This window comes from Amblyomma mixtum, chromosome 7 (genome assembly GCF_055824585.1).
Source record: "Amblyomma mixtum isolate Tamu chromosome 7, ASM5582458v1, whole genome shotgun sequence".
NCBI classification, from domain to species: Eukaryota; Metazoa; Arthropoda; class Arachnida; order Ixodida; family Ixodidae; genus Amblyomma; species Amblyomma mixtum.
In genome coordinates, this window is record NC_143018.1 from 103,047,587 (window position 1) to 103,060,363 (window position 12,777).

General features: G+C 47.3%; 1 protein-coding gene across 1 annotated transcript; it reads right to left on the reverse strand.

The window, feature by feature from the left end:
• Window positions 1-587: 587 nt before the first annotated feature.
• LOC149337052 (uncharacterized) lies at window positions 588-6,799 on the reverse strand. Its single transcript, XM_089554310.1, has 2 exons — window positions 5,600-6,799; window positions 588-662 (listed from the first exon to the last, which is right to left on the reverse strand). The coding sequence occupies exons 1-2, from the start codon at window positions 6,797-6,799 to the stop codon at window positions 588-590; spliced, it is 1,275 nt and encodes a 424-aa protein (XP_089410436.1).
• Between the last annotated feature and the right edge of the window lie 5,978 nt (window positions 6,800-12,777).

Genomic DNA, 12,777 nt, shown 5'->3' on the forward strand with positions numbered 1-12,777 from the left:
CAGTTAAGAATGAGAAGGCTTAGCGTATACCCGACTGCTCTCATTAAGAAATGTGAGCTTCAATAAAGTTGCGGAAAGTTGGCGTTCGTCTCGTCCACTTGTCTGCTGTGTCCTAGTGTTTTTTCGCTTCCACACCTCGTCATTACCTACCAACCGGCCCAAGTTGCTGCTCTTCAAGTGGGGCCTGCATGCGGCGCTTGTCTGGACAATTTCTCAGCCTCGACGCGTGCTTCGACGCTGGCGAATCCTTAGCCGGAAATTGGGTGTGCAGAGCGGGCGCGCAAGGCCCGCTGCGTCGTGCCGCGCTTCAGCAGTTACCAACGTCATTGCTTTTCACAAGTTCTCCAACCCTTAGCCGCACAGGGCCCACTGCGCGCGGGCTCTGCATCCATGGTTAGATGTGCGATTTCCTTTCCATGCTGACTGCTTGATCGGATGGTTCAACCGCTTGCCAGTGTGTCTGGTTTGCTCAACGGCATCGACAACAATGTCAACTGCTTTGCACTAAGAGGTCTGAGTGCTGCGAAAGCCTACCAAAAGTCACATTTTACCGGAGCTCCTCCTCTTTCGAGTGTGTGCGCTTCTTCTTAATATGATGCCGAGGTAGAAAGCTGGACTGGTTCGCAGTCCAGTCCCAGGGTTCGCAGTCCAAAGGCTAGTGCCTAGGAAGATGGCGAAGAAATTGTAAAAAAGACAGTACGAGCGCTAAATCGTCGTTAGCGCTCGTTTTCTCTTTTTTTCTTATTTTGACATCCCACTCATAAGCCATAGACCTTTTAATTAGTTTCTTGCTATGACTCTGCCACACCACTACGACAGTCCAGGAACCATGGCCCGAATAATCAAACAATCCTCAAAATGCCGCGCTCTGAGTCATGTGTATGACGCTGGAATGTGCACTAGGCAGCGGGCTGTGACGAATGCTTGAAGGCTGCTGGCCACAAACGCGACTACCGCATATTCCCAACCAGAGAACGCGTTCATTCTTTTAAGGCGGAAGCCTTTAATGTCTCATCGTTGTAAGCGGCAGTTGTCGACAGAAATGTCACGCTTTTCAATTGGTGTAAACAGTCGTGACGTCACAGTGCGCGAATTTCAAACGGGACCAATTGTACCTTGGCTAGTAACCATGCAACCGATTGAAGGGATCGTATAGTGATGCTCCAAGTAAGTGGGACTGACCTTAGTTACCCAATTAGCCTAATTAATCTAATTAACTTTTCTAGTCAGGTCATATAAATAAATAAAACCGAGTAGGAAATTGGCCGAGCTCGGGAATCGAACCCCGGTCTTCGGCGTGCCAGACGAGCATGCTGTCCACTCCGCCATGTCAGCTTTTTTTTTTCTTTATTGCCTTCAAAGGCGTGGGAATACAGTGCATTACAACATGTGTGACTATTTACATGGCTATTTACATGGCTACAGCACTCCTAGCTTCCGCGACCATTCCAACTTCTTCAGTTGGGATAGATTCTGGAAAAGGGATACAATTTCTTCGTCAAAACCGCGGTCTTTTAAAACATCGTAAATTTTCAGGACACTCTCAACAAAATATTGATACACAGATCTGGCTCCAGGATCGTAATGGCGATATGCCATGGCACTACGCCACACTGCATGCAAGCCAAGCAGAAAAATGGTGTCATATGGAGCTCCATCGTCTTCGACAGGCAGAAACCTAATGCCGTGCGGAGTGAGCGGCAAATCTTTCTTTATGGTTCGCTGCAACACGTCCCAAAAGAAGATTGCATTATTACAGTCGACAAAAACATGGTCAATTGTTTTCTCCTTCCTACACAGAAGGCAATGGGTGCCCCACGGGACGTATATGTCTCTTTCATGTAACCAGCTTTTAACAGGTAAGGTACCTGTGTGCAGCTGAAAGAAGAAAGTTTTTGCTGAAGGCGTTACCCACATTCTCCTTACCCTCTTTAACACATTCTGTCCCGGTGAGGCCCCAAAGGCCGACCGATACAAGGGAGCGGAAAAAAGGACGTGTAATAAGACTTTCTTAAGTTGCCTTTTCTTCACAGTTGCCAAATATTCTCTGGAAAAACGGGTGACAAGGAATCGATAAGATGCGAGAAGCTCACGGAGGTAACGGGACACACTGTAGCGACCACCTCCGGCAGAGGAGATTACAAAGTCTGGGAGTGCATTTGGCAACATAAACTGAACAAAACACTAGAGGAAAGGGTTTCTTCTTTCGCGGAGAAGCATGAAGCGCATGACCACTTGGCTTAAAAACAAGTGAGAGAGGGACAGACCACCCTCGGCGACTCGCCGAAAAAGATTCGTTCGGGAGGTTCTCTCCCAACTGGACTGCCATATAAATGTCGCAAAGATGCGATGGAACTTCTGTATATTCACCCGTGTACAGTACAACAACTGCAAGATGTACATTATCTTTGCTGCTAGAAAAACATTGCATACCGTGGCACGCGCGAACACTGAAAGGTCGCGCCCACTCCATTTAGATGTCATATCTCTCATTTCACCGGCCTTCTTGCTCCAGACCGAATCGCTTTCACGATAGCAATCAAGAGGCACCCCAAGATATGTGCTCGGTGTAGTGGACCAGTGAACATTTTCAAATACATCTGGAGTCATGCCCCATGAGCCATGCCACAAACCAATGCACTTATCTATGTTTAACATGCTCCCACTCTGGGCAAAAAAATCCTGTGTTGTTTTCAGTACAGCCGTAATGCTTTCCCTGTCCGATGCAAAAAAAGCAACGTCATCCACGTAAGCAAGCACACGAACTTCACACGTGTGGAAGCCAAAATCGCGTATTTCTTCATTCTGCAAAATTTTCTGGCAGAGTGGTTCAAGGAACAGTGAGAACAACAGCGGCGACAATGGACAACCTTGGCGTACAGATGAGCGTACATCTATACGCCGCGACAGTTCACCGTTTATAACAAGATTTGTGGTGCAATTTCTGTACGCCATTTTTACACCATCGCGTATAACTTTACCAACACCAACATAGTCCAACAAATCGAAGAGGATGTCATGTGGCACCCTGTCAAATGCCTTAGCGAGATCGATCTGCAGCATGGCTACCTGCAGGGATTCGCTATCACAAAGTTCTAAAACACTCCTGGCCACATGGATGTTCGTGTGTATTGTCCTGTTTTTAATACCAAATGTTTGATGGGGGCCGATTAAATCCTGAATTACAGCCTGGAGTTGTCTCGCCAACACCTTCATCAGCACCTTGTAGTCTACGTTTGTTAGTGTGATTGGTCTGTATCCCGTGACCGTGCGAAATTTGACTTCCTCTTTGCTTTTCGGAATCAAAACTGTGTGAGCGCGCGTAAAAGTGGGCGGCAATAATCCGCACTCGAATGACTCCACGAATACCCCATGCAAGGCCACAGCGACACCAGGTTTAAACTCTTGGTAAAAAGCGGCACTCAGTCCATCTGGACCTGGCGATTTTCCAAGGTTTAGCTCGTCGATGGCTCTTTCGACTTCCCCAACGGTGATATCTCTTTCGAGTGCCGTTGTAGTATCAAGGTCCAGCCTAGGCATTACTGTGAAAAAACCTTCTTCAATCCCCGGTTTATCGGGTAATCTGTGGCCGAACAGTTCCGTGTAGTAATCCTCAAAGGCGTTCTTAATACCAGCTTGGTCGTGCGTCGTTTTCCCCTTGTAATCTATCTCTAATATCTCTTTAGCTCTAGCGTATGCTTTTTCGTCTGATAAGGCACGCTTAGTTGGAGCCTCACCCGCCAGTAGCTTTTCTCCCCGTGCACGAATTATTGCTCCTCTATACTTATTTTCGTCTAGTTTCTCAAGCTTTCTTTTTATTGCTAGTATTTCCTGTCCGAACCCGCCGGGGAGTTGGGCTTCTATTTGAAGCAGCGCTTCTAGCTTTTGTCTGAGGCTTTTCTCTTCCTTCTGCGCATTACGCTTCAACTCGCCCCCTCTTTCTATTGCTTTCATTTTAACCTTTTGTTTAAAGGTTTCCCATCGTTCAGTTATGGACCTTCCGTCTGATGTTAAAAGTGCGTGTAATTCTTCCTTCGTTCCCAAAACAAGGGCGTCATCATTCAACAAATCCGCGTTGAGTTGCCACAAGCCCCATTCAACCTTCTTCCTTTTCTTTTTACTTACTGATACCATAACCAAACTGTGGTCACTAAAGGAAACTGGCTCCACCACATAGTCCTCACAGTTAGGAGCAAGTGGTGACGATATGTAAACACGATCCAATCTAGCATGGCTAGATCCTTGATAATGAGTGAAATGTTGACGCTTGCCACCTCTTGCCAAATAGGCCCCATCCAGCAAGTCTACCTCATTTATAAGGTCTGTCAGATATACCGCACTTGCATCTCTGCTGGTGTTGGCTGGTGTTCTGTCCTCCATTTCACATACACAGTTGAAGTCACCCATAACAAGGAGATACCTACTGCATTTAAACAAGTCAGCAACGTTTTCAAAAAAACCCAGTCTCTCTTTAGCTTTTGTCGGCGCATAGATGCACAAAGCACGAACATCTAAATCTCCGTGTTTAAAGTCACACACGACATAACGTCCCTCCAAACAACTAGTGACACTTTCTACCACAAACCCAGCCGATTTCCTCAAAAACAGACAGCAACCGGCCGATGTCCCAACAGCGTGGCTGACGCACACATCATAAAGTCCACGGAACAGGCTCACCATGCAGTCAGTGCGGCCCTCGCTCTCCACTTTTGTCTCCTGTACCGCGACTACATCCAGCTCCGAGGCCGCGCACGTTCAGTGTGGCTAGCCGGAGAGGCGCGAGCACAGGAGCCATCGTGAAAGCGAGGGCTCACCCAAAGCAAGGCGATTACTCGCCTGCACAACTCCTGCTCGGTTCCAGGGAAGGGTCGCCGTCGACGCGCGACAGCGATGACGCACGGGGAAGGGCGCACATATTTCCCTTTCTTCCCTCTTGCAACCTTCCATTCCTTCTCGAGCTGGTTTCAGCCGGAGTGCAAATGGTGTCACGAATTGGCAAAGAGAGAGAGAGAGAAAAACTTTAATTGAACAGGAATTCGGGGCACGCCCCAGGGTCCCCGCACGACCCCACTGCACTCAAGTGTTTATGTTCCTAAGGTTCATAACACTGGCAGCACGGCCGGTGGCGATGGTCTGCACGGCCGGGTCCTCCGAGCGCAGCCGGGTCTCCCAGTCCTCCCAGGTCTTGAGGTTCTCTAGGTCCCGCGGGGGAGGGTCCGCCGGGCAGAGGGAAAGGATGTGGAGGGAAGAAGCGAAGGGTTCTGGGCATAGGGCGCAAGCAGGAGTGGAGAAGGAGGGATGATAGTGGGTTAGGGTAAGGGGCGAGGGGAGAGTATGTGTTTGTAATCTGCGCCAGAGTGTTGCGTGTCTGTTATCTAGGGAGGGGTGGGGCAAACTATGACCACGTATTATGGAGCTGTAGCATAGCACCGCCACCGGCGGACATTATACATGATCCTTCCCTCGAGCAGTGGGAGGCCGTGCTGGCCAGCTCAGACCCGGTCGTCCAGACCAGGGCGGTGGAGTGGGCCACCCAGTTCGCCGTCAGCCATGGGTTGATGGCCATCTAACACGGAATCGTCCACACATGCTCTCTGACGAAAATAAAGTTTTTCCATCCATTCTCGAGCTGGTTGAGCCGCTGCTCCCCCACTGAACCCTCCGCCTTCTCCAGGCGCCTCTTTGTCGACGCTGGCTGGGCGTCCATGGCGTCTGTGGTGTCGGTGTCGTTTTTCCCGGAATCCTGTGCTTTGGCTCCTTGAATTCCGCTGCTCGAAGCTTCGTTTCGTGGGGCAGCTGCGGTGCTCCCCGGCTGTTGACCTTGGCTCGCTGCTGGCTCTTTCACCGCAGCCGTGCTTGCCTGAATTTTTCCTTCCTCATTACGCAAGACTTCGGCTGGCGCTTTATCCTCGCCGCTCGCTGTTTGCACTGTACTGCCTTTTGCCCTGTCTTCCGAGGAAGCTGTCTTTTCAGCCTCCTCTTCGTCCATCAGGTGGCTGGTCTCCTCAGCCACCCTGGTTGCCCCGGCTACGACGGCGTACGTACGAACGCAGTCCATGCGTCCATGTCCAAACGCGCGACATTTGCTGCATCTTGGCGTCTGGCACTCCCGGCGAATGTGGCCCTTGAGTTTGCACCGCAGACAAGTCGGCGCCCGCCCGGGCACGACGACGAGTGCAGGGCCATCGGCTAGTTTGAAAAGGTCCGGGAGGGAATCCGGGGTGACTCCTTCCTTGAGGACAATGCGAGCAACACGGGTCGTCGATTCCGCAAGCTCGAAACCACTCGCACGCCATTCTTCCAAGCGGATGTCGATCACCTCCCCAAACTCACTCAGGACCTTTCGAAGGGTCTCATCCGGCACGTAGAAAGGAACCCAATGGATCTTCGCGGTTATCTCTCTGCGCACCGGATCGATGACGGCACAGTACCGCCCCTTCACCTCCAAACCGCCGGCTTGCACCAGCGCGTCCTTATCCTCTTGAGTGCAGAGTTTGAGCAGCCACACGTGTCCCATCTGGTACGGGCCGATCCCTGTCACAGCTTTCAAAACTCCAATTGCTTCGAGCGGCGTTCGAAAATCCTCAATCTTGTAAGGCCTCCCATCCACGTCGCAATGTAGAAACACGCAGTCCTTCAGGCCGTCATGCGAAGGGAGCGACGGTAGCACGAACCTGTACCCCTCGGGGGGGTGATTCACGCGCGCACCCCGGCCGTCGCCGGTGAAAGGATCTCGCACGGAGAGAGCCATGCCGCGTCCGCTCCCCTCGAAAGCCGGAGGGGGACTCGACTCCGCCATGTCAGCTCAATGGTTCGGAATGAACAAAGGCGCGTCTAGTGAATACAGTGTCTTCGCTCACTCTCATCCTCCTCCCTTCCCTTCCGGCGAGGTTTAAGTGCCCACCGGCAAATGAGAGACAGATGCATTTCCTTTCCTCAAAAACCAATTTACCGACGAGCGAGGCGTAGAACCGAATTAGCGATGGCGTTCCATGGACTCCCTGGCAGCGTTGCAAGACGCAGTCGCGTTCCACTCTTAGAGGCGAAGCTTAACATCTTAACCACCATAAGTGACCATACTTTAGGTCAAAAAAGTGCCCCCTGAATTTTGACGGGTGTCCACCGAGATAGTGAGACAGTTAGTGCGTAATTTCCTTTCCTCAAATACAATTTTCATTTTCTTCGTTACGGGCCCTCTTTGTCTTCTTTCACTCCCACTTCTTCCCTTTCTCTACGGTCTGGTTCAGGTGTCCACCGAGATTACAGAGAATTACTGCGCCATTTCTTTTCCTCAAAAAGCGTTGCTGCGTTCAAATGGCAAGGCATCGCGCCGAACGGGTGATGGCGTTCCGTGGACTCCCTGGCAGCGCTACAACACGCTGTCGCGTTCCACTCGTAAAGGCGAAGCTCAAGCGTCATTAATCGGCAGTTAATTAGTATTCAGGCATTAACCAGTAATTAACCATTAATTAGTGATTTGTCATCACTTAGTAATTAGTACTCAATTATATGTGACGCCACCAGTGCCACAGAAGCAGCGAAAGTGGTGTGGAAAACGCTTCCGCCTCTACACACTTTAGACAGAGAGTAGATTAAGGTTGAAAGTGACCTCGCCCGCTCCACTGAAGTACCGTCAAAGTGCCCCCTGAATTTTTTATGCATGGCGTACTCACCCTGACTGGAAAGGAGTGTGGTCTTCAGTGTGCAGGTTGTCATCGCCTCCATCTTGATTCAGCAGTCCTTGCATTCGGGACCTGTTGTTAGCGAGCAAGTTTTATGCATCATTTGCGCATGTTGAATCAAGCGCGTTGTACTTTTGTAATGGTGATAGGCATTCATCTTTTGTGGGCAAGTGCTATCCTCCCGTAACGTGCGGGTAATCTAAAAACTCTTACAAACATGCCTTCCAGTTTAAGTTATATCGATTTTAGCATCACACGGGGCGTACTTTCTGTCTGGCTTGTTTCATCGTTGTTTCTATTGAATTCAAACCCCGAACTGTCCGGGGAGTTTTAAAGTAACTGCGTGTTGAGACGCAGATGAAGGTTTGCTCCGCCGCGGTGGCGCAGCGGTTACGGCATACGGCTGCTGTCCCGAAAGAGGCGGGGTCGATCCCGTCCGAAGCGGCTGAATTTCGATGTAGGTGAAATTCTAGAGGCTCGTGTACTGTGCAATTTCAGTGCGCGTTAAAGAACCCCAGGTCGTCGAAATTTCCGGAGACCTTCACTACGGCGTCCCTCATAGCCTGAGTCGCTTTGGGACGTTAAACCCCAATAAACCAGCAGATGAAGGTTTATTGCAGCAATTCATATATTTAATGGAGAATTTTGCTTTTTGAAATGTGCTGATTATCACTTATGTCATATGAAATACAGAAACCAAGGTTGTGCTTTCTCAAACATTCAGACTTTTCCCAAGCGTAAATAAGCAACGGGAGGCTGTTTCTTATTGGCATAGCGAAGCATTTATGGTAGCCCTTGGTCTCGGAATCTGTGTAAAATAAGCTGAACCCTTGTTTTCACAGTTCGACTCCTTAAGGTCTTTAGGGGTGCAGTATGGTTTTGTTGCGCATCCTATACCTTAACAACATGGTTTTGTTATATGGTTGAGAATCAGAAACCTGTTGCTCGGATACTGTTGCCAAAGAGGGTGCATCCATGAAACAAGTAACACATATAAAACGTGCGCTGAAACGTTGTAGTGACATTACACGACGGAATTTATAATTTTGAACTTCAAAAGAAGCAAGCAAAAAGAAAGATATAGGGCATCAAAATTGTCTGCAAAAACGCGTCAATTCATTCTGCCTTTCAGAGAGAAGTGGCTGCAACCATGAAATGCATTACAGGAAATGCGTAAAATATCATAGGACAGCTCGTTGATAGTAGTAGCCGCTCTCGTGTACTGGGCACGTTCTCTAGCTACTGGGCATGTTGCTGCCCTCTTTCCCCTTTTCTTCATATACCATAACCTTCCTGCACAGTAAAAAAATTTGCACCCTTAAAGGTGTAACGCTAACGAGAGCACCCTTTTCACACCCTTGTTTTTTCTTGTGTGTTTATATTGGTGCGCTGAGCGCATTAACACGTTTGATGTACCGATGCTCCCTTTAAAGGTGCGCGACTGCAAGGGTGTTGGAGCTCTTTCCGGTGGAAGGGTGCGTATAGGTCTCCGGGTGTTCTTTGACTTACGAGCACTGCAGTAGTTATTCAAGCGCGCTTTTAAAGTGATATGGGCTATTCGAGCTTTCCATTAAGTAACAGCAGCATCCTTGATGCACGCAGCTATGACTGCGATTTGCGTTCCCAAAATGTGATTATCAACTGAGTTGTTTTACCGGTAGTGTTAAGCATCACTGACTCCAAATTTGGGCTCGCTGAAGTGGCATATATTAACTAGGACAAAGTACGCGTGGCATGGCAAATAAATATTGCCCGTAGCAGTGTTGTCTTCTGTGTTGAACTCTGTCACCTCAGTACATTTGTGTGACTCATTCTTTTCGCCAAAACGCGCGGCACATCATAACATACCGTATTACTGTGTGAGCGGGTTTGCGGAAGGTCGCCATCCTTGAACAAGCTCTGTTTTTTAATATATTTAGAAAAATCACGCCGTCAACGTCATGCAAACATTACAAATTCGACTTCACAGCAAACACGTTCAGAAACACCGTGAAACACACATCTGGGAATTATAATTATTGTTGGGGATGCCGTATCTGTAGTGCAAAATTAGAAGTGCCGCTGGCAGCTGATGTAGCTTCCTTCCAAGAGTGAACGAAAAAGAAATGATCAGAGTGTTGTAAGGCAATCAAAACCTATGAACTTTTAAATCAGTCGGAAAAGGGCTGCAATTGTACTGATTCAATTCTTCCTATGGGTGTGACACGCATACTTTGTGCTCTTTTGCGAGGGTGCGAGGCTGCGAGTAATAGGCACAGAAATACACCCTTAAGAGTGCAAATTTTTTCACAGTGTGTCTGCTTTTCCAGTTTGAGGAGCACCGCCATCAGCCGCTTTCGTCGGCTTGGCAGCCCGCTCGGCTTCCCTCGTCACATTTGGTGTTCCACGCACCACCGCGCTCATTCGCCGGATTCGCTGTGTAATCCGCCTTCGCGCTCGTCCGGTCTTCTTAAGCCTTGACGTGGAGCTACGACACCGCACCTACTTTCTCACAGTGTGCGGCCATTGGCAAGAGAGGCAAGTTTTTCTTGCTATTCATCCATTCTGCTCCAATGCATCGCCTCCGCTGTAGCACTATTATTGGGGAGCATTTGAAACAGCAGAACAAACGCACAGGAAACAGATGGAAGTGAGTACGACACACGAACTCATCATAGCATATACTGTCTGACACAATGGGCCCACACATCGCCGCACTACAAGGAAACTTTACAATGCAAAAAATTCAGTTCATCGCCATCAGGTGAAGACCTTAACAAAAAGCCAAATAGATAGATGATTTGTAAATGCTATTGGAAAGCGATACGGTCATATGTCACTCGAATATTATTTAACATGCGCACAGTTACACGACATCAAGGAATAAAAAAACAGGACCAAAAGCGAAATCAATGCCTAAATTTCTAGCTTTGCGGATTATTATGCGGGTAAGGTTCATTTATATAAAAATTAAGAAAATTGCAAACGCTGAAAGAACTGACAAAGTGACAAATTTAAGTTCAGAAGACGTGAGGAAGAACGATGTAATTCAAACATCAATGATTAATTCTCCATTTGTCTTGCAGTATGCACTTTACTTCCATAAATATATTTACACCCGTCCTTCATTGTTGCCTCTGAAATAACCTTTCCTCTCTAAATACCGCTTTCAGAATCTAGTCAGCTTAAACCCACTCTTTTCATTCTTCTGCTTTACATAGAACAATTAAGCTCTGCGGTGATTTTCCTGGCAACATAATCTCTTTTACTGGTCCTAGACAGCTTAAAAAAAAAATTGATGTATACATGTAAATATCGCTCTAGCACTCTTCGAAATGCACCGCAGTTTAATTTGCTCTTAACGTTGTTTTCTGGTGTACCACTGCTTATGTTGCCCCTGGTTACCACTTTTTCGCATATTCGTCTTTCGCTCCTTTTTCATTTTCTATTTTCGTGTTTAATACTATTTTAACTCTGTTTTGTAACAACTTTCGGTTCCTTTCTTGCATTTTCCTTGCTCCACGTCCGTTGTACTATTATAACAGTTTATAATTTCTGCATACTCCTTTTTTGGTATGCCCCCCTCCCTCAGTGTTCTTCGGGGCCTTGCGAGGTACCAATAAATAAATATCAGAGAGCATTTTGTTGAAATAAATTACAATTCAGAAATCTCGGCATCGGTTTTAATGATTCCTACGCCTCACAGAAATTGTATGAAGTGAATAATCCTCAGCGCGCTAATTTTTGTCTTCGGTTTCTTGAAAGTAGGGAAAAAAGCAGTTCCCCGTGCTATCACGCAAATAAATAGATCGTTAAGGAAATGAATTTCGTCTCAGTTCAGATTACCTGATTTCTGCAGGCCAGTGCCGTGGCATCTCTGTGCGGATAAGCAGTATAGATTTTGTCCACATAATGGATACTGGACAACGCATGGCAACCATAAATAGATGTACCACACCTAACCATTAACTCTACAAGATCTTTGAAACAGTTGTTGATGGATGTTTAGAGGACTACTGAACTTTTTCTTATACGGTTGGATTGACATGAACTTGAGTCTTTTAATGGCATGATCAGAGTGTGCTCCGGACAGGTGATGAGCTCATCGAAGTAGAAGCCTAGGTATTTAACACTGGAGGAGAAGGGTAGCGGGACGAATTACAACTGGAGTATAAATTCTATGATTAAATATGGACACCTGTAAACTCATCCTTTTATGAGGATAATTTAAGCATGCGACAGATGTCTCAATCTTCTTCAAATAAGTTTGATTTCCCGAGAATCAGTCCATCACTTTGTCGATGTATTTCGAGAGGCAGACGAGAACTTTACATATAATTAGTGAGGCAGAATACGGGCAGGATCGCCCGCGTAGGTCGCCTAAGTAGTTAACATAAACATCGAGTTCCTAGTAGCGTGATGACTGATCCCGGCAGGACACTATATTTTGTGCGCTTGAAATTACGGCGAGTGTCGTGTCTCGAATACAAAATTAAAGTTCTGGTTCTGCTAGTTCCTTCATATATGCCTTCGAGAGACACGCAAGAAAATGAAAATACAAGAAAGACTGACATACGTTCCAGATGGTCGCTGTATTCTAACTACAAGGAAGCGCATGACTTTTGTGATGTGTTTTTCATACGCCCATGGAATCCAGATTAGCGGATTTTTTAATTAAAATTTTTGAACGTGTTCGTTAGTTTAAAAAAAAGGTCTTATACTACCTCGTTTACATCATCGCGATTGTTTATAAGGTCAGAGCTATCGTAGATGACTCCCACGCCGGAAATCGTATTTAGTTCGGCTGAGGATCGCATATCCCTCCCCAAAACGGCACAATGCTTTGATCGCCAATGATCTGCAGTAAGTGACTCAGAATGGGTAGTATAGCAATCGGTCTGTGATTGTTTCTGCCCCGTTCGACGCCATTGTACGATTTTGTTAACTAGTAGATACGTTCAGCTCTTGCCGGATTTCGCCAGTCTCGAAGCAACCGTTGAAAACCTGTAGGAGGACGTTTTCTAATCAGTCGTATTTGCTTAGCAAATTTTGGACCGGGATTTTATTCTAGCCTGTCACATAATGTAAAAAAAACACTATCAGCACGCTCTTTAGC

Coding starts and splice junctions, on each gene's coding strand:
- LOC149337052 (XM_089554310.1), bottom strand. CDS start 6,799: ATGGCGGAGTCGAGTCCCCCTCCGGCTTTCGAGGGGAGCGGACGCGGC. Junction 663..5,599: donor GATGGAAAAACTTTATTTTC/GTCAGAGAGCAT, acceptor CCATCTTCCTAG/GCACTAGCCTTTGGACTGCG.